Source organism: Poeciliopsis prolifica, unplaced genomic scaffold (assembly GCF_027474105.1).
Source record: "Poeciliopsis prolifica strain line A6 unplaced genomic scaffold, Auburn_PproV2 SCAFFOLD023, whole genome shotgun sequence".
Classification (NCBI taxonomy): domain Eukaryota; kingdom Metazoa; phylum Chordata; class Actinopteri; order Cyprinodontiformes; family Poeciliidae; genus Poeciliopsis; species Poeciliopsis prolifica.
In genome coordinates, this window is record NW_026562398.1 from 3,743,475 (window position 1) to 3,765,797 (window position 22,323).

The following is a 22,323-nucleotide window of genomic DNA, read 5'->3' on the forward strand; positions in this document are numbered from 1 at the left end:
GCTTCACTTCATTTTTGTCTCCACATTTCAACTGGTTCTGTTTAATTGTTTTATTGTCCTATAGTGATTGATATTTACTTTTTAGTAACTTTATGCTCTGTGAAACACTTTGGTGTTTTCAAATACGCTGTAATAGCTAATAGACATTCTATTAAAATATGCTTTTTGAATTTTGTGATAGTTAAGTGTTAAATAAAGCATCAAGGTACAAGGGACGTTATTTTGTGTTAGTTCCTTCACATAGTGTCTGCTTCTTGGATGTGGGGTTGCAAAGGCTTGTGAACCTTCGTGTCAGAGCAGTTATGACTGCTTGACACAATAAAACCCTATTTCGAGCCACCTATCCTGCCCAGCCACCAGCTGCACTATGAAATGTGTGTTAGGTCTCCAAACAGAAAATTGCGTTAGCGGAAGCCTATAATGCTGACCAGAGTTCTCAGAAGGCTCCAACATTTAAATAAAAGCCTGAAAAAATCAAGCAACTGCTGTGTACAAGTGGTTTTATGACAAGTGATGAAACATTGCATTTGTGTCAGGATGATATACGGATTGGCTGTGACTGGTCTCTATTTGCGTTGGAAAAACGAGCAGCTGCCTTTTCCATCTATTTCCTGTGGAGATATTTATTTGTGAAAAACCAAAGTTAATAGGCTGTGAGAACCAAAATCAACAACAAGCTGATAAAATCAAAGTGCCAATCATGTGCGTACAAGGTGCAGCACTGGGATGCAGAGGAAAATCTTAAAATGTTTCCCCTCCTGCCAACGAGCGCACGACATGTGAGCTTTCCTGAGGTCTATAATAGGAGCTGGCTTGGCTCAATGAGGAGGGTGTGGTTCCTGTGGCCTCTAAATTAAAGAACATAAAAACAAGGGGATGAGGAGAAGAGGGGGTGAGTGGGGTAAAACTGAATGGCTGCGGTATGGTGACTCTGAGTTGTTTCATCCGGGAGGAAGTGCAGATGGTTAAAGTGGCATTAGTGCTTGGAGATGCCTTGCTGCTTGGCACCAAAAGCTCTTTTTCTCTTCACTCCTGCTGAGAAGCTCATTATATCGCACAACAGAATGAAGACTGATGAGAATGTAGTTATGTTGTTGCCAATCTCACTAATCTAAAGCCTTTTTAGCCAAGCAGCATTGTGCTGTTCACCCTCACCCAGAATAGATCAGTGTGAGAAAGGCTACATATGTCTAAAAAGATTCAAAATGGGGATCAACAAAGGCAAAATTTTGGAATTTTATTTTAAACACAATTTTTCTACAAACAACAAAATTATTTTTACAAAAAAAAAAAAATCTTCAGTTTTTATTATTTAGTCTCACATCTTTCAAAAACACACACACACACCCACACACACGCCCCACACAGGGCTATAGATTCGGATATAGAATTATTAAACTCAAAATAATTTCCAGATCATTCTAAAATTAAATCATCTGAGATGAGATCATTCAAAAACTTTATATGCTGTTATTCAAACTAAAAAATCAGTTCCTAAGATCATCTTCACAATCTTTGGAAAAGAAAGGTATAAGTATAACCTTATTGTCCTGTATGAAAAAAAATATATAGTTCCATGTTTGTTTGCATTCTCATCAAAAATCATTATTGATGATGATTTTATGAAAAGCATCTTCAGCTTTTCATAAAAGGAAAATCTTTGTATTTGTAGCACACAACTGCCAAGTAAAAGGTAATTATTTTGAATTTATTTTTCAGTAATCTTTACATTTGTGACTGTTAACGTTGTTGTTTGTATTCATCCTCGAGAGCTAAAAGTCGACTTTGACACAGATAGCTTTTTTCCCCTAACAAGTAGTGTGTTGGCAGTTGTGTGAGAAAACAGTTTTAAAACGCTTGTTATTCTCAATTTAACTTTAGGCAATAATAAGGTATCCTTAGTGGTGAAAAACATCATGGTTAAGGCTAAATTACATTTATTTTGAAATGCCACTCGCAGGGCAATAACCAATTTTTTTTTGAATGACTCACAATTACCGCTTCCCGATTATGTTTACAAAATGCAAATAGTTGCCTTGGAGAGAATATGGTTGAGGTTTTTAACTGGTCTCGATTTAATCCATATGAACAAACATAATTATAAACAAAAAAAAAAACGTTTGATTAAAATTTTAATACAACTCTGTCCAAAAGTATTTTTACACTTTGATTTTTTTTTTTTTTTTTTTTTACATATTGTCAAGTTGCAACCACAAACTTTACTGTAAATGTTTTTGTGGCAGCCGTTGTCAGGGTAAAAAAGTTACAAAAAGTCCCAACTTGGGCAGTAAAGAAAGCATGTAGAACAAGATGCTATGCTCAGATCAAATAAAAATTAAAGCTTTTGGCCTACATGTAAAGTTCTGTGTGGGGAACACTGACACTGTACATCACATAGAACAGTTCTTGCCACCCACCATGGTGGCAGCATCATGCTGAGGGGATGCCTTCTTTCAGTAGAGACAGGGAAAATAGTCAGAATAGATGGGAAGGTAGATGAAACTAAATATAGGTGGAGGTTCACCGTCTAAAAGAACAATGCTTTTACAGGTGCAAAAAGTAAATTATTCAAAAGTGCATTTATGGCAGCAACTCACTTCACAAGGTGAAACACTATTTAATTTAGTCAGAATCGGATGTTTTCAAGCTTTTATGTCTTATTATGACATTCCATGTGTAGTTAATGAAAACATAATACAAGAAATTAATATTTTATCAGTCCACTAGAAATACATTTATAAAACAGAGATGTGAGGATAATGTATAATGATAAGTATTTGCTCTAAGGTTGTTATTTCAAAACGGTGCTTTTAATCTGATTAGAACACATATTCTATTTTACTTATGTACCTGCACATGACCACAGAATGGCTTAGATTATCTATATTAAGGACTGTTAGCTTAATGTACGTATAACGAGCAAAGAGGCTGGTTTTGATTTTCTTCTCTGCCTCCCCATCCAACAGTGAAATTTCAGCAAAAAGTCAAACTATTCATTTAAGTAAAGAACCCATAACACAGTTGAAGTAAATGAGAAAAAAAAGTACCACTTCGAGATTCTTTTTTCAGTAAAATGCATTACTAAGAGCTCCAGGTTGTTTATATATCCTGTATAAATCTGTGGTCCAGAGTGCCCAGTGAAGCATGAGGTGGAACCAAGCACAGGAGTTTATGGGTGTAGAGGGCAAGCAATTTTGATGTCTGCTGTGAGAAGGAGGGTAAAGAGGTCAGCAAAGTCGGAAAAGTTTGGCCTGACCGCACGTCTTCAATGTAAAGGCTTTTCTTCCTGTGGTTACTTTCTTTGCTTCCAGTTAGACTCGTAGGCATGCATTAGTGACTGTACCCACTGACACACTCTGGAAACAGCCTCGGAGGTAAGTTAATGATCACTAAGTGTGAGTAAGTTATAGTATTAAACTCTTTTGACCCTTGGATCTGTCACAGCCTACGGTGCAAATACATCATGCTGGTATGATGTCATTAGCACTTGCTAGTGAACAGGATGTTTCCTAATGTGCTAATCGCCCTTTTGTGGGTACTCAATCCAGCCCAGGAGTTCGAACTGTCTTTATTGTTTATAGGACAAACATCATAAAAAAAGTCTGCCCCTTCCTTTTACTGTTTTTCTTCTCTGGTCTCCTTTTAGAGTGTGGAAACTTTGATGTGTTTCGGGAGTGCAGTTTAAAATACAGTATAAAAATACAGAATTCCTGGCATATTCTCCTGTTTATAAGCCTCATACTCAATTTGTGGAATGATCCGGCTCCTTTTGGGATTTTAGTTAACAGGTCCTTATTAGTGTAGCGCTCTTGGGTGATGTGGCAATGAACTCTCGGGATTGAGGGAAGCAAAGCTTAAGTCGACAGTTGAGAAAAGTGAGAGGGGTGCAGAGGGTGAGATATCCTCCCGGCAAGGAGCGGAAGAGTGCAAATAGGACCGAGGGGTGTGAGGGTGCCCGACAGACACTTGTGCTAATGTGAGCCGTCAGATATGTCTGCTGTCGCTCCAGAGCCTGAGGTGTTGTAGAAGTGTCTTAGGTTCACATGATAGCAGGAGAGGTGGAGAAAGGATGTGGGGAAGAAGAAGGAGAGGGGGAGGAGGAGGGTAGGCACAAAAAAAAAAGAAAAATCAGCCACTTTATCATCAGCCGGACTTTGTTCTTAAAGGAATAGTTTGGAGTTTTTGAAGTTTTGTTCTTTGAAGTTGTCAATACTAAAACTTCCCTTACATATGGAAGACATGTCAGATCATGATGGGTCTGCAGCAACGTGAATAAATCACCAGAACAGAGAAAGGGTAACAAGGAGTCAGACCCACATTTCAGCTGATTTAGCTTTGGAGACAACTTCAACTGAAATGTTAAAGGGGATTTGATATCATAATGCAGTTAAGTCTAAACTCATCTCCAACCCTGGCAGTTTTAGAGTACCATTTGCTTTAGCGTTTACAGAAAATAGACACAGAGAGCTACCAAGCAAGTACATATATAAGAACAAGAAAGGATTCATGATTTAAACTCGTGATGTGTAGTGCACAAATCTGCTGCAGGAGATATCAGTAGATATTTAATCTTAAACAAAACAGTGAAATCTTTATTGGATATCTTTAATTTAAAGTATGTGGATGATGAAATGAGAATGAAACTCATAATAATAAGGTATAAGTAGGAATCAGTAGGTTGTTATTTTCTGATGACTCCCCTTCACCTACCTGTCAGCTGGCTGAAATACTAACAACAAAGACAAAGTGGATGTCTGGAAATGTTTTTGGTGAAGAACATCAAACAAAAGGAGCACCTCCCATCATTACATCATGTTTGCACTATTTAAGAAAATACAGTGAAGTAATCATATAAACTTACATGCAACCTTTATACATCTTTATTAATATAGCGATAGAGTGAAACTACTTTAGTTTTGCTTTAGGTTATTATATCTCATGCTGGCACATACCTAATAGCTAGTTACCTCAAGTCCTGACTTTATCTTTTATTTTTACTCACACAACATTTTTACTTTTACACGTCTTTTAGAAAGGATTATTGGCTGTTTGAAAGAAGGAAATCAGATCTGGGAAATCCTTTACTTCAAAAAGCTCTTTTAAAGCCTAGCTTACTGATAGATTTATTTCTCTTTCAGAAGTTATCTGAGATAACTCATTTTACCTGGGAAAATATACATGGCATGAACCACAGGATAAGATTTGGATCGGACTCATTCAGAGATTAACATCCCATCAGACAATGATTTTGAATACACTTAACAAAAAGTGGATTTTTAAGGTCTGTTGTTTTTAGGTAAAGATGCACTTTTTTTTTGCCCAAGACTAGAATTAGATATTTTTAGACAAATATTGTGCTTTGCTTTCAGAAAAAAATACATCCAGATGTTATCTGATTTCTTTGAATCAGACAATTCACTTGGATGTTTTGAATCATTAGTTACTTCAGTTGAAGCGCGTCTTTCTGTGCCCCTAGGACTCTACAAGGTTGTGTAGACAAAGCAGTTGGTAATATTTTCTTATCAAATAAGCTCTCCAAATGACTCCGTTGGGTCTGTTTTCCATCTCACCCAGCAAAAGAGGAGCTCTTGTGTGAAACCTTGTGACATACAGTAAAATACAAAAAAGAAAAAAAAGACTTTTCTTTTTCTCATTTTTAACATTTATTTATTTTTTTTAACTTAAGAACATATTAGTTGATTTGGATTGTTCGAAAAATGTCAAAGCTTTTACACTTTATCCAAAACTGCTCTGGAAAACACAGCGGACAATATGAGTGTTACTGTTTCAATTATATACAAATTTTGGTACTTAATGGTAAAAATATATATATCAAATGTCATAGATCTGTAATGCCTTAACTGCAAAAACTAAGTATGGAAAATAGCACACTCATTTAATTATAAAATAAGTAGAAAACTCACAAAAAGCATATTGTATGGAGCACTGGCAGAGTAACGGTGCAGAAGAAAAGGCTGAAGAATGACAATGATGCAGGTGAGTTAATCAGGGGGATTTGGAACAGCTGCAGAGGACAGGAAAACAGGGAGGCAGAGGAATGGTATAATTAACACAGACAGATGTTAACTAGACACAAGGAAAACTACACAGCTACTGTGGAAAAAAGTCTAACACTAATCTTAGACTATAAGCTAAAATACAACACAAAAATAAGTAAGAAACTTCAAGGAATGAGCCTGTCTGGCAACACCTTACTAACAATAACAGACACAGATGAATTAGCTCAAGACGGCAAGACCTTTCAAACTTTAACAAACATTCAAAGAAATGATCAAAAGCATATCAAACACCTGAAAACAATGTCCCAAAGACCATTATTTTTAACTTGTTCATTTGGCTTAAAGCTTACACCATTAATACAGAAAAAAGTCAGTTTTTTTCTTGGAAAAAAAAAACAACTTTGAAAAATAAAGTTAGCTCATTCTCATGGAAAACTTGAATGCACGTGACATTTTATAAGTTAAACAAAGGCTTCTTTTTCTCATTTGAGAAAAATTCCACTTTGGACAGTGAGGAAATGAGCATTTTAAGTCCCAATGACAATTTTCAAGCAAGCAGACTTACTGAAGGGAAGCTCTAACCATGAATTGAGATCAACGCAGAGTTAGGGAAGTAGTCCCCCTCATGGTTACCAGGTGCATGATAAACTTTAGGAGGATAGAGCACAGTGTGCCATCTCTCCATGTCTAAGTTTGCTGATTTGCACGTGTGTGGCCAGCTCACTGTGTAAGCTCGCTTTTCTCTTTGCATGTGTCTGTTGTCGTGTCTCTAATTATGGATTACAGAAAGCCATAATGATTGTGTTAGTATACGCTGACGCACAGGACCCGTCACTTTACAGACGCTGAGAGTTTGTGACTGGAAGAGCTGCAGCTGAATTAAATGCACGACTCAGAGCAAGGAGCTCACATGGCATCACAGGGTGTGTTCGCCAGATTTTTGGTGTGTGTGACACAGGTGGGGTGATGGCTACTCACTTCCTTCAACAGGAAATCATAAATGCACCCACTTAGCTTTAACCTTGCCTCTTCCTCTCATCTAATGACTGCCATACTCCCTCGATGTCCTGTAGGAGAATGAAATGGCAAGCCGAGTCTTTATTGTCCTTCACATTGTGCTCATGAAATTCATACATTAAAGGGTGGAAATGAGACAAACAGTTACTTTGTGAGTTTTACAGCAGTGTCCAGCTGTTTTTATGGGCAGAAATGAAAAATAAAAAAAAAAGGAATTTGCTGTAAAAACTTTGGGAGGCTGCTCAGTAAGCTGGAAAACAGGTCTGGCTTTCTAAAGAGGGGCCAGTGCACCTGCACTGGAAGACATGAGGTGGAAAGAGCACCAGGAGCAGATGAAGAATGAGAAAGCATGGAGCAGTGAAATGTAAAATATGCAGTGAATGTGGGGAAGTTTACTTAATGTCTACTTTCCTGCAGTGGGTTTGCCTTTCAAGTTAAAAATGCCAACATCTGTACCCTGAAGGAGATATTCCATTACAGTTTGGGATCTTCCTGAAATGTCTTTTCTGTTGTGTAGGTGATTCCCCCATCACTTGTCTTAAACATGACATGTATTCATTCAAATCCACCTCGGGGAAAATGTTATACACCTCAAAGAAAGACCACATGCATGCAAAAATTAAACGTTTTTACTTAGAAGAATATTCTGAATGTCGTGCAGCTATTGATTTGAGCAGGAATATTGGAAATTCAGAACCAGGTTGATGAGAAACCTTGTACATGTTAACTTGATTAAAATGAGCAGCAAATGAAGTTGCTTTAATGGTTTTCTGTTTTTCTAATTTTTATCTTTTGCTGTAAAACTTTTTTTTTAGTTAATCACTAGATACAGTGGCGTGAAAAGTAGTTTTATTGTCTTTTGCTGTATTTATTTATCTATTTTCCCTTACAGATTTTTACATGTTTTACCCCTTTAAACTTCAATGTAGCAGATAAAAATGAATGATAAATTCAGTCAAAGAGAATATGAGGCAATATAAAAAACAGTTTTCAAAAATTTGTGTTTATTTATGGACAAAAGTATCCAAATCAAGCTATGTGAAAATGTAGTTTCCCCTTGTTGAAACATGAATGACCCCTGCCTGACTACTGAGAGATCTTTAGAATAAAAAAATACTTAACCCTCCCGGGGTTTTAAGAGATGGGTGGACGGTCATTTAGACCCCACAAGTTATTTACCTACTGAGTGCGCTTTTACAATGTTTTTTATTTGTGTGGTTTCATAAATTGATGGTCTGATGCGACAAATCCATCAGACCGTGGGATGAGATTGTCCCATTACAACATGGTCACCGACAGCAGGAACACTGTCATTTCCCACTGAGTGTTGTGCTAAGACTGTGGGATGGTTAAATAAGACTAGCATATCGTGGGGTAACCCAAGCTGTCACTGCATTAAATTGCATGCTTGCGGACGAGAAAAAATAATAATAAAAAACACCAAAGATTGCACAAATTTGTTATATTTAGCTTTTGTGTTGTACTTTATGGTGAATGTAGTGTTTCTTGGGAGCTTGCTTTTGGCAGGAAGCATTACCAGATACTATTGTTTCCATCTCATCTTCATAACACTCTTTAGCCGCCATGTTATACATGTTTGAGAAATCCTTGAATCTCCCACAGCATCCCCAAATGATTGCCATGGGAGCACTTCATGCAAAACTCTGTCTATTTACCCAGAGTTCTTCCTTGGAGCTTCAATCCCAAGCTAACTCCATATCCTGGCATCTACAGTCATCTTCTGTGTCTTGTTATAAGTTCAGTTGTATTACTTTGAAGAGAGTGGAAGTCATCTTTCCCACAGAGTTTTGGGTTTTAATTGTTTTTCTTTTTGAGATACAATCATATGCATTTACATTCTGGGGAAAGAAAAGTAAGATCACATCACCAGCTGAACCTGAAGTCCTGAGTTCTCCTTCCAACATTTGACTAAATCCTACACTGCTGGCAATATAAAGTACAATAGACTAAACAAATTGAAGAACAGATGAAGAACAGCCTAATTTACATCTTTCAGTCTAGCCATTTCTAATTATTTAGATTCCTGCAAACCACAAAGAGAGCCATTATCCACAAATTGAGAAAAGATGGAACAGTGGTAACCCTACCAGGAGAGGCTGGCCTATCAAAATTACTCAGAGAGGATGGGCAACTGACTCATCAAAGAGGTCACAAAAGAACCCAGGACAACATCCAAAACAGCACATTTACTTTCCTTAATGAAGTCATGACTCAACGATATAAAAGCACACCAGGTGAAAAACCACTGCTTGTGGACTCAATTGGTGCACCGAGTTAGGCCTGTTCATAGTAATTCAAAATGTGATAAAATACAAGTGCTGGCAAACAAAGGACTGGAAAAAGGAAATAAACAAGGTATATGGGTTAGAGAAACTGTAAAGTATAATGTGTAGTGAAGTTCACACAATTTGATCACCCGATAACCAAGATTTCTATAAATATTTTGGACGCGCCAAAGCAATTCCAGACTAAGAGTACCACTGTTCTCACACGCCATACAAACTTTAGGAAGAATTATTACCGAATTTTATTACATTCGTATGTTAAATCAAGACAGTACAGCAAAAGGAACTATTACTCTTTCTATGTAACTGTTTCTATGCGATTATGATTCTAATTTATCAAACACTGCAGAATAGCAAAGTTTTGCTGAGTTCTTGAGAAAACAAAATTTAAATTAAAATAACCTGGATGTGAGATTCATCATTTCACATGAGGTTATACATTGAGAAATTGATACACTCCTGAATGATTCTATATAGGCAAACATTTTTCACCCTGGGGATGTCCTGGTGTGACTTAAGTGGAACAAAGGTAAGGGAGGGGGCTTCCTGGTGGCGGAGGATGAACTGGAAAGCAGGGATGTGGCAATAAGAATGACGAGGCAGTGGGGATGGGGTACAGCAAACATGGAGCCCCCAACTCATGAGAACCAGATGAAGGGCAGACCGGATGGCTCTCTGGGGCTCTGTGAAAGAAAAAAGAGAAAGGGAAAAAAACGACTCATAAAACTGTCAGAATCCGCTTGCATCTCTCTATCATGGTTCAGTGTTCGCCAGATGCGTTGCTTTTAATGCAACGCTTCGCGAATGTTTCTGTCATCAGCCAATGTATATGTCTATTAGTGAAGTCTGGTACTGACTTGGAGTCTGCCATCTTATATCAGGTCCTCACTAAGTTTGAAAGACAATAATTAATTTTCATACAAAATATTATAAACCCACATGAGCTTTAGTTATTTCATGCCTCACAAAGGACAACTCCAGTTGGTCTGATTTGGGAATGCTGTCTTATTTTTGATTCTGTGCTTTTTTGCAGTGGAACATGATAAGGAATTTTTACCTGTGCGACGGCATCATCGAGAGTTCAGATTCGATCTGTCGCGAATCCCAGAGGGTGAAGCCGTCACCGCTGCCGAGTTTCGTATTTTCAAAGACTTCATCCATGAAAGCTACGATAATGAGACCTTCCGCATCAGCGTCTACCAGGTGTTGGAGGAACATTCTGACAAGTGAGCTCCATTGTGTGGTTTTGTGATGAAATGATGTCCAGGATTTTAGATCTCTGTTTCTTGAGCAATGTTTTATTTTTTATTTTTTCACTATCATTTAACAATTTTACTTTACCCCTAAAATATGTTTGTCCATACTGTACCTCCAGGATAATGGATGTATTATAATGATTTAGATTTCCAAAAAGAGCATATGAGACTGGCAACTACTGCCTAAACATCTCTAAAAATTGTTCTCACAAAGTTTCATTTAGCAAATAGAAATAATTTGTTAAATCTAACTAACCTAAAACAGGAGAACTTTGATGTGGTCGTGCAAAAAATAAATACATAAAAAAAAAGTGCTGCATGTAAACTGTGGAGACAATTACATAAAGAGTCTCTTTATAGAGTTTCTCTACAGTGAAGCTTCCTTAATTTTTTTCATCATGTCCTCACATTTTCCTAACTGTTTCACAATTGAAATTGAAACAGGTGAAATAAATTAGTGAGGAAAGAATCAACTGTGGCAAAGAAACCATGAGCTGCCATCATTGTAGAAAATATTTAAGTGTAGCAATGCTTTAACCTGGCTCAGGATCTCATTCTTTTACATTTTGGTGTAGTTAATGTTGATAGCAGTGGCCACCTTCTGGTGAAGCATAGCTATTACGGCATTTATATTATTAGAAAACACCAATAGTGCCATTGTAAAGGTTTTCCAAACTCTAATCTTTGGAAATAATAACAGTCGAAAAGGAAGTAATAGTTTTGATGGGAAGGATGAACAGCTTGGTGGATTTCACAGCCAAAGGTTATAAATCAAAGACCCCAATTTGATAACTGTGTAATTATTTAGGTCTTCTGTAACTTTAGACCATTGCAGTCATATTAGTTGTTGGCTATTTTCAATAATAATAAAAAAAGACTTTGTTTCATTTTTCAAACATTTAATTTTGTGTTACAATTGACTTAAATGGATTTCCTCTTGGGGTTTCAGTGAATATAATATTTGCAAACTTCACATAATGCAACTCCTACAAAATAACGCATTTAATTATAATTAAGGTATCAAAGCTTTGATTTTTGGCAAAGTTTTACATGAAGCATTTCTGAATTTCTGAACTAAAGGCTTTGCCAGAAGCTCAGCTGCTTGGGCCTTTCGTTTGTCTGGAGGGAACAACACAGTCATTTATTCCTCTGCCAGGGAAAGGCTTGTATACATGAATGGACCAGGACTCTGTGACACACTATCTGCTCAGTCAGAAAATAGGTCAGGATGCATGAATGCCCAAATGAAGAACAAAGGATTTTACTTTCAAATGGCGAAAGATTAGGAACCACAAAGTTTGACAATAGCATCAACTTTAATCTATACTATTTCCTTCGCTACTTTTCTCTGTTTTTTTTTTTTTTTTGTTCCTTTTTCACAGCTGTGTTTTTTTTGTTTCTCCCTTTCTTCCCTGTATGCTTTCTGGTTCGCCCACTGAATTCCAGTCTGTGATGGACTGTGTGTACCATATAAATGGACCGCCCGTTTATAAAGCTATTATTGTCAATTAAGAAAATGAAGTGCTCCCCTGGGCCTCACCATCTGGAGCCCTCCTCACCTCCCTCCATCACTCTTTGTTTCGCTTTGACACACTAGTATAGTCCTCTCACTCTGTACATTCCATGACTTTTTGCTTCAGTCAGTCACTCAGTTACAATTTCTTTCCACAAGACTGTCCATATCTAACTTCTAACTTTATTTTTTCTGTTTCCCTTCAGAGAATCAGATCTCTTTCTGCTAGATTCCAGGGTGATCTGGGCAGCAGAGGAGGGTTGGTTGGTATTTGACATCACAGCCACCAGTAACCATTGGGTGCTGAACCCCAGCAGAAACCTCGGCCTGCAGCTTGCCCTGGAGACCGCAAACGGTAAGAGACATTCATGTCAGATAAATCTGTTACATAACGTGATTTTTGCACAGTGACATGTTAAAAAAAAGCAAAAGAAACAGAAAAAGGAACAGGAGAAAAAAAAATATAAAATGTCTGCTGGCAGATTTATAAAGAAAACATCTGTGGAAAGAGAGTTTCACACCTTTGCAGACAATTGTGCATGATTGCTGCGGTTGGCTCTGAACTATTATAAAGAGCAGTAAGCTGCACAGAAACATCTTTTAATAATCCACTCTATTTGTTAACATAAAAAAGTTTGAAACCAAGACACATTTTTGAAACATTTATGAACAAAAACAAACTGCTTTTGATGAAGTGTTATGGTGGTTTTGGTTTTCCTGTGTTTTTTTTTCTTCATGTCCTGTTGTTTTTCTTTTTTCTGTTTATTCTTGTTTTTTGAAAAGTGCTTCATACAGTCTCGTTGCATGTTATAAATTGTCTTTTTGTGTCACCAAACTTTTCCAAGTGTGGAATTTTAGATTACATTAAAAAAAATCTATTTTATTGTTGTTTACCTAGTTATCCTCTCTTATCTTCATGTATTTATTACTTCAATTTTTTAAGAACTGTGGGCTTCATTGACAATAGAATAACATATTATTAAAAGCAGCTAGGAAAACTCATGATTTGGCTTTTGTCTTTGGGACCCAAATTCAGAGTGGGGCAAAAAACAGGCGTGCAAAAAGGAATGAATGAGCCTTTCATGAAATAAGCAAACACAAAACATGGAGCCACAAGGAGGATGTGTCATGTGAAAGGAAACACAGAAAAAATCAACTAACTCAAGAAAAATTGGCAGAGACCAGGCCAGGCTCTAACAGTATACATGACAGTAGCAAAGCAGACTGGACAACATGAGAAGCTTAAATGGTGAGGCAAAAGGTTTGTCTATTTTCTGGATGAGGAAAAGCTGAAGAAGAGCAGGAAGGTGAGGCACCTCGGGATATGAACTCTCTAAATGAAATGAAACTGAAAGTTGTTTATGCAACAAAACACAGGCACACCACAGTCCGTCTGTCCACCGGTCCATCCTCCATCTTTACCCACTTTTTCTTGTAGGGTCGAGGCAATCACATCTCTCCAATCCTCACCCTGGACACGCAGCCCGTCTATCAAAGGACAACAAAGACACACATAGGACAAACAACCATTCATACATAGTCATACCTAAAAGCAATTTTAGAGAGACCAATTAATCTAACAGTCATTTTTCTTGGATTATAGAAAACAGAAAGATCTGGATTTGAATCCAGGATCTTCTTGTGACAAGACAAGAGTACTACCAACCCTGCCAACTTGCAGGCATTCTGAGAAAGACCAATAAAATCTCTGTAGTGTCTCATCAAGTCTTTCACAAGAACTTTTACACTGAACCATGATTCATTTTAAAGAGAATGTGATTAAAAAGTAGGAAATGGAATATCATTCACTGTGTCTGTAGCTATGCATTAAAAATATTCACATTCCTCATCAATTCAGCACTGCCTTCTTAAACTTGTTTCCATATTGTCTGATATTATTATTAATCTTGCCTGAGATTAAAATGGGCAGATCTGAAACATTCCTATATGACAAAGAAAGCAAATTCAGAAGAAATCTGAAAGGAGGCTAAAAGTTTTTTGTTATGCTATATTTATATTGTGAGCTCTGGGATGTACTCAAACATTCTTTAATTAATTGACATGTTTTTATTTGTAATGCTATTTGTTTTGTGAGGCTGAGACAGAGCATACATAGAGGGAAGGGCTTTTGCAGATTAAATGAAAAGGGAAAGGAAATATTGCGAATGTCCATGGCAGTCAGTGCAGATAAAAATGAAAATCTCATGTTCAGTTAAATCGAGACGACAATTTTACTATTACTTGAATGTTCTTGTAAACAGTGCTAAGAGAAAAGGCGCCTAAATATGTTTGCCCTAAACTATTTATCTTTTTAAGTGAGAGTAGTAACCAGTTTCTACTTAGTAGACTATAAAATGTGCTCCGAATAAACATTTCTAAGAGCTCCAGCTGTGCTCAAGTGTAAACCTAACAAACCCAAGTGAGCTGAATCCATCGTAGCACAGTCCAACAAACATGAGGGTTAGCGTTACAACACAACTCAGATGAGTTGTCTGTGCGTACACAGAGGAGATGTATCAGTCGGTGCCTTTCATCTGTCATCACCTCATCATTCATCAACGTCATCATCGGTCATACCAGCAGCATCATTAGCAGGCATGCGGAAAAATACCCTGTGTTATCTTAGTAGGCATTAGTTATCTGGAGGCACAAATATTTTGCCTCCAGAAAACTTTCTCAACAAACAGCCTTCAGTGCAAGACAATGTACAAAACGATATCTTTGGTAGGGATGACAGGATGTTACATGTTAGATGAGGAAAACAGACACGATACTTCTTTCAAGTTGTGCAAAGGGTGGGCTGGGCACGTTGGATTCATCTGCGCGTGATTGTAGGTTAGACTGGGTAGGAAGCTTTATAGGGGAGCGTGTACAAACAAGTGCATACGATCTTCTGTCGCCAGTAGTGACTGAACAGAAGGTAGAGAAGGGATGAGGGCGGGAAAAAGAGAAAGGAATTCACAAAAAGAGAACCTCGCTTGTAAAGCCATCCAAAGTTTAATTGAGGAAAGGATCACATAGGAGATAAGAGAAAAGCACAGCAGTTATTTTAGAAACTTGAACATTAAACTTTTCCGAATAAGATGATATGTTGACGCGTGTAGCATTGTTGTATTTTGTTGCCCAAACAGGAGAGAGTATTAATCCTCGTGTGGCTGGGCTAATTGGTCGCACTGGACCTCAGAGCAAACAGCCCTTCATGGTGGCCTTCTTCAAAGCAACTGAAGTGCACCTGCGTAGCATCCGCTCGGCTTCTGGAGGGGGCAAACAACGCAACCCCAACCGGTCCAAAGGAGCAAGGAGCCAAGAGGCTCTCAGAGTGGCCAATGTTGCAGGTAAACATAGAAAGTTTCTGTTTGTTATGTAGACTATAATGCAAATTTATGGACTGAAATATGCATGTCCATTAGTTTTTTGCAATTAAAGATATTTTTACAATTTTAAGTTTTTTTGCAATTTGTTTCCTTACAGCCATTTGTTTATTTTACATAATGTAACTCATAGCTAATGGAAGAAAAACATTTATTTTTTATATGTAAATTAGTATTTACCCTCTATAATAATTACCCTTTGCTTTGTTTACATCTGCAATTCCTTTAAGGTATGTCTACCAGCTTTCTACAATTAAAGACTACTGTTTTTTGCTTCTTCTTCTTCTATTTCAAGCGGAACAAAACTGAATGGGGAATATATGTGAACATCCATTTTCAAGTCTTAACCCTGATAATTAAGTTGGTTTTGGTTTGAACACTGACTGGCCATTTTAAACACTGAAACATCAATTTTTTTTGAAGCCATGTTATTTTTCCAAGACATTCCTGGATATATTGAGCAAGAACCAACCATGAGCCCAAAAAAATATATATATAAAAAAAAAACATGAGAAGTGCACTGCCAGCCTTTGGCCCACATATAAAATGGTATGAGTGCGAAGGGAACACAGAAAATGTGATGTTGGTCAGATTAGACATGCATGCAAAACAGTAAGTGTGGTTTAAAACTAACACTGAACATCACCCTGAACACATAATCCCCACAGTGAAACTAGTTTTTTGACAGCATCATACTGCGGGTATGACCCTCTTTGGCAGGCACAAGAAACTTTGTTGATGGGATGGAGGATGGAGCTAACTACAGATTTAGTAGACATACTCTTTCCATTTTCAAATGTTGGAACAATGAGAGCTTATTGAGATGATCAAATCTCAAAATGTTTTTCTGCTCTGTTACAAGGTCTAAATAATCCTGTTTGTTTTGCTAATATTCTAGGATAAACCTCAGTTTCTCTTCTGAATAGCTCTGACTTATGAAAGGAAGTGGTTCCATTGTAGTACCGGTATATTTAAAGACATCAGAGTTGAAGGGGAACAGTAAAAATCATTTTTGTTTGGATGTGTTTATGTAAAAACAATCCAAGCCTTAAGAAACTTCCTTCCACTTCACATTTATTCACTACTAGTTATCACAAAAAAATTCCAATGCAGCACAGTGCTGTTTGTGATTATAATATGGGATTAAGAACGTTTCAAGGAGTGAAAATGCTTCCGCAAGGCACTGGGTAGATCTGTTCCTGCTGAAGGAACAAAGTAAAGGGCACTTATTTAATAGTTTCCTGGTTCTGCGTGTGTACTCACAGCATACAGACTTACAACATTTTCAAAAAGGACACTGAAAGGTTTCAGCATTTGAGACACATTAAAGACCTTTGTTTTGAGGGTGTGAGTGTGCTGTGTTTATGTGAAGTCCTGAAACATTAGACTGTAAAGCTTCAAATAGTGCTCTGCTGTCTTTGTTTATTTACTCGAGCATTACAGAGCGGTTGGGGCCAAGTTTCCCGCTTGGAGGTAAGGCAGCACAGGCTTTTATGGCGGAACACATCTGCGGTGCGCTGTGGGGCAACCAGGCCCTGGACACATGGGCCAAATGGGTCTGTTTGGAACTTTGGATACCAGTGGTCTTTAGCGGGATGATGAGAACCAGTCGCTCATAATCATTTCCAACATGAGCCCCTTTCAAGAGCTAATGCACCACAGAGCCTCACCGGTCACCAGAAGAGGAGAATGATACTTATGGATAGAAAACAGGCTCTTCTTTTTTCTGTGTTGTAAAAAAAAAAAAAAAAAAGGAATGCTAAAACCAGTGAAGAAAGGAGCGAAAATGAAAAGTCTTCCGTTGTAAATCTGGCTGAGATCTGTTGTGTGCACATCTGTTTCATCTAATGGAAACTTGAAGCCCAGCAGACTGACCTCCAAGCATGGTGGCCCATTTATTTAAACTAGTTAAATGATCATACTAAAATGATACTACATATTGAGGTAATTTCCCAGCTATTGGCTTGAACAGGTATATTTTAAGCACTTGCTACATTTACAGAGCCTTGTAAAAAATCGCAACTAAAAACACACCTGTTTAGAATTGTTTTTGAAATGTAATATGTAACAATGTATTGTCTATTATATGTTGCATGACTTTGTGTTCTTGTGTTTATGATGTAAAGCACTTTGAAATGCCTTGCTGAAATGTGCTATAAAAATAAAATTTGATTGATTGATTGATTGATTGATTGTAAAGGTTTTCATACCCTTTCAACTTTTGTCAAGTTGCAACCACCAACTGAAGGAAAAACAATAGATGGTTTCCAAAAGTAAAAAATAAAATAAAAAATCTTGAAAATGTTGCATACATTTTTCTTAAAATATGATGAACAAAATGCAACTGATTGCTTTCAGCAAACCAGCAAATAGAGTCCATCTCTGTGGAGGTTAATTTCAGGATATAGCCAGTAATTCTATGAAAGCCTTAAAAGTTTTATAGAGGACAATAAACATGTAAACCAAGGAACACAACAGACCGGCCACAGATAAAGCTCTGGAAAAGATAAAAATAGGGATAGGGATGAATAAATTGTCAACAATACGTGGCATTAACTGAAATTTTTTTGTTTAAGGATATCTTCCATTAAATCTGACTGAGCTTTAGCTATTTTGCAAAAAAGAATTGGAAGAATTTTCAGTGTGTTAATATTCAGGTGCTGAACAGAAAAATGCATGACCCACTTTTATTTTTAAATCTTTTGACAAAATGTGTAATTTTTCTTCATTTCAAACTATGCTCTTTTTGAGTTTGTCTATTAGATAAAATCTCAGCTGTTGTTGATTGTCATGTGATAAATATTGAAAACCTCCACTGGGCTTGAAGAAGTTTGTGAGGGGCTACAGATCCGTACTTTTGTACTGAACGCGCTAATGTGTATTCTCTGTTTTTATCTTTGTTATGTTCCTAGAAAACAGCAGCACTGATCAGAAGCAGGCGTGCAAGAAGCATGAGCTCTACGTCAGTTTCCGTGACTTAGGATGGCAGGTATAAAAACAATCCTCGCCAAGATTACTTGGAACTGTAGAAATTGGCACAAAGTCCAGCAATTCACTGCCCTAAAATATAAAAATGTGACTAGATTAAAACATGTTTTGTTTCTTTCTGGAAACATGAGGAACTCACTCAGTGAACAAACTCGCATCTGGGGTTTAATCTTATCTTAACCTTTCTGTTTTGGGCAACTTTGGGAAGCCATTTTTGTTACTTTTTTTTAAGTTAACAATGTCACGTTTTGTTACGTCATGCAATGTTTGGATTTTCCATCCAGGTATTGTCATGACTTCTAGAAATAAACATCTATAAAAAAAACTATCTCACAAGTTCTCTGAGTCAGTTTCCTGACAAAAATGCTTAACAAAAAGGACAAGAAAACCCATAAGTCTGTCTGGGCTTCTCTTGTCATTTTCTCTTAGGACTGGATCATTGCTCCAGAAGGATATGCTGCATATTACTGCGAGGGAGAGTGTGCCTTCCCACTCAACTCCTACATGAACGCCACAAACCACGCTATTGTACAAACACTTGTGAGTAGCTGTAAAACCAAGGAAGAAAATGCAAGACATGTGCTGCCTTAGATCTCTCATCACTTATTTGGCCGTGCAAGGTTTGGGACACAAACACTGCAGGCTCAGATTTTCTGGGGCATTAATCAGGAAAAGCTGAGATTTATGTGTAAGAGATGTTGTCATAACTGACCTCCTCCTCCTCTTCCTCTCCCTTCTAGGTACATTTTGTTAATCCTGAGACGGTTCCCAAACCATGCTGTGCACCGACACAGCTCCATGCCATTTCTGTGCTCTACTTTGACGACAGCTCCAATGTGATCCTGAAGAAGTACCGCAACATGGTAGTCAGAGCTTGTGGCTGTCATTGAGCCACCAGCATCTTCACAGGGATGCACATAATACGCACATAATGAGAGGAGAATCAACAGGGAGCTCATTTAAAATGCTGCAGGATAGCAGAGTAACTTGTGCATTTCGTGTAGACACATTATTGTGAGGCCAAACATTTAAAGGGGCAATTCAACTCTGAGTCTTTTTAAAACAAAAATAAACATGTAATTCCTGGCTATACTGTCATTTTAAGTAGCAAATGAGAAAGACCATAAGTAAAAAATGAAGCAAATATTTACAAAGCAAATTCAACTTAAAAAAATGAGTTAGACCTCAGAAGATGTTCATTCAGCTATTTATTTTTTAAACAAAAATGAAATTATGATCACTACTTAAATTACAAATATATTTCCTTTGTTCTTTACTGTTTTTCACTGATGAAAATCAATATTATTTATCAATTAATTCTTTTGTTAAGAAATTTGCAGATCACCTCTTCTCGTCACCTCCTTTTCTTTGAACTGTTTTAATCTGAAACTGTTAAAGGCTGTTTATTTGTCTGCCATATCACTCGTTAGTTCTCTTCCGTATCTTGTTAAATACTGTGGACAACCCGCTGTACCAACACAGAACTTTTTTAATTTAAAATTCCATTTGTACTCAGTTTATTTTCACCGCCACAGGATAAAGTCTTAACAAGCCACAGAGATGAAGCAGCAAACTAATGTCCTCCTTTGTGATTCTCCAAACAAGATACAATAAAGATACAATAAAGAGGGACAGAGAGCAAGTCCACTTGTGTGCTTTCCTTTCAAATCTTCACAATTTATTTGTTTTTTTCTGTCTTTGCTTGCTACCAAGATGCTACAACTTGCTAAGGTCTGCAAGAACTTGATGCTACAGGTTCATATTTGAATATGCAGAAGTACAATGTCATGAGTTGTAAAACTTTATCTTAAAAATAATTAATCAAACCATTTTACCTAATCTGATCAGCTTTCTATTTTATTTATATCTGTGATCTTTCTTAGTTTTATTTTTCTTATAAAGCTGAATGAACATTCTCAAAAAACGTGAACTTCACTTTTAAGTTTGAGGCTAATGAGAATAAATTACTTACTTTATTTGAAGGTGGACATTTCCTAATATGACTTCTTCCCATAAATGCACATCGACATACAAACACAATCATGTTTGTGCTTTCTACTGTGTGTACAAGACACATAAAGCATAGACTGTACTGTATAATCGTTTATTCACCAGCAACCATGTGTTATCTTAATGATTATGATAACCATTGTAGTTTATTATGTTTACCGTATATAAGAATATGTGGCTGATAGAGGAGGATAGAGGACTCTTTATTCCCTCAATGTACAATACTGTGTAAATATTTTTTTTTTCCAAAAAAACCAAAACAAAAAAAGACAAAAAGCAAGTGTATTTATTTTCTGCATTACGATTTGGATTTGTTTATTTTATTTTCCTGTATAAAATGCTGTATTATTTTTTAACATAAGCATTGCCTCATTTATTAGGAACATTTTTAGAAATACAAATAGCTGTTTCAAGCATCTTTTTCTGTGTGCTCAACATTTTCAGGTTTGTATTTCTCTGCTGTAAGACAATCTGTTGTATTTAAAAATAAACACCTATTTATTGAGAGCAGGCTAAGCTCTTCCAAAGTGGGTTCCAATTTTTCAACTGTTTGACTGCAGAACTGTCACAATAAAATTAGACAAAAGGCAACAAAACTGATTAGTGACATATTGTTTCACGTGACAAATATAAAGGGCAAATATCTTGACCCTGGGACAATCCACTCTTCGCTATTTACTTTGTACAGAAGATCTGGACTCTCAGCTATTGAGAAAAGATTGATTCCTTGAGGCATGGACTCTGTTATCCAATCACTAACTTCTGTGGCATCTGTAATGTTCCCGTTTGATGCTATGAAACTTACCAGAAATTTCTTGTTTTGTAAACAACCATCCATCACTGTGAATAGAGAAGGGCTGAGTCGAACGACATGGACTGAACGGCTTTGTTCACGTCATCCACTTGAGGCAGAGTCCCATAAAAAAGCAGAAAAATTACATTCTTCTCAACTTTCCCTTCGGTTTGCTGATTTTCCCAGTAGATATTCTACAGAATAAAAACAAGTGAATGGGAAAAAGCCATGTGAAGCAAGATCTGAATTGAGCAGAACTGCATATAGTCAGGCTAAGATGGCATATAACTTCCACAAATTATACCCTGAAATTGTAACTTCTCAAAGTCTCAGTCATTTTAATTTTAAAGATGTGCTTCAAAGATGAAGAAATTACTCATGAAACACAGACTTTAAGTAGTAGTGTAAGGCTTGTAAGGCGAAAGAAGTGGACACAAAGTCTCAGCATTTGAGCTCAGAATATAGAGATCTACATAGTGATTGGCCATCAGGTTGGATGAAGCCTTTGACAAACTCATCTGTGCAAAGAAACAAAGTAAAAATGGCTAAAATAACAAGGAACTGTTGCAGCTGAAATTGAGAATTATTAAGCAAGGCAACATTTAGTCTAGTCTATCTGCAACCAACAATGTAATGTTAAAAAAAGTCATTTCAATGTTTTTGTTTCCCCATTCCAATAGCCAATTTGAACTTCAGCAAGTAGTCTTCACCGTGTCCTGTTCACTAAATGCAAATGTGATTGGCTGACTCGATGCTTGTGTTTACAGGCAGTAAAACAGGTGTCGGATATGAAGTTTTTACTCAATAGTTTACTATTATGTGAAAACGACACAGCTCTATGCTGCCATCTGCTGGTAGAAACTGCCCAGTGTGTTTGTTTGTCATCTAAATGAGACTTGCAGTTTCTTTTCCTATTTTTTCTGTCCCATCTTACGCCTACTGCGAGCTGAAATGAACACTTAAAAGAAAGGTCTTTAGGTAGGAAAGGTGGAAGACCGTCTGAAAGAAAACGAAAAGAAACAAAAGAAAAAAACAAGTTTGTCCACCCA

General features: G+C 37.0%; 1 protein-coding gene across 1 annotated transcript in view; it reads left to right on the forward strand.

The window, feature by feature from the left end:
• bmp7b (bone morphogenetic protein 7b) overlaps nt 1–21,065 on the forward strand; it is a 31,979-nt gene extending 10,914 nt beyond the window's left edge. The window contains exons 2-7 of the mRNA XM_055045962.1: nt 10,377–10,569; nt 12,319–12,467; nt 15,244–15,447; nt 18,396–18,472; nt 18,901–19,011; nt 19,212–21,065. Coding sequence (XP_054901937.1) covers nt 10,377–10,569; nt 12,319–12,467; nt 15,244–15,447; nt 18,396–18,472; nt 18,901–19,011; nt 19,212–19,361 — 884 coding nt within the window. The 3' untranslated portion in view covers nt 19,362–21,065. The remainder of the gene's footprint in view (nt 1–10,376; nt 10,570–12,318; nt 12,468–15,243; nt 15,448–18,395; nt 18,473–18,900; nt 19,012–19,211) is intronic.
• The last annotated feature ends 1,258 nt before the right edge of the window (nt 21,066–22,323 follow it).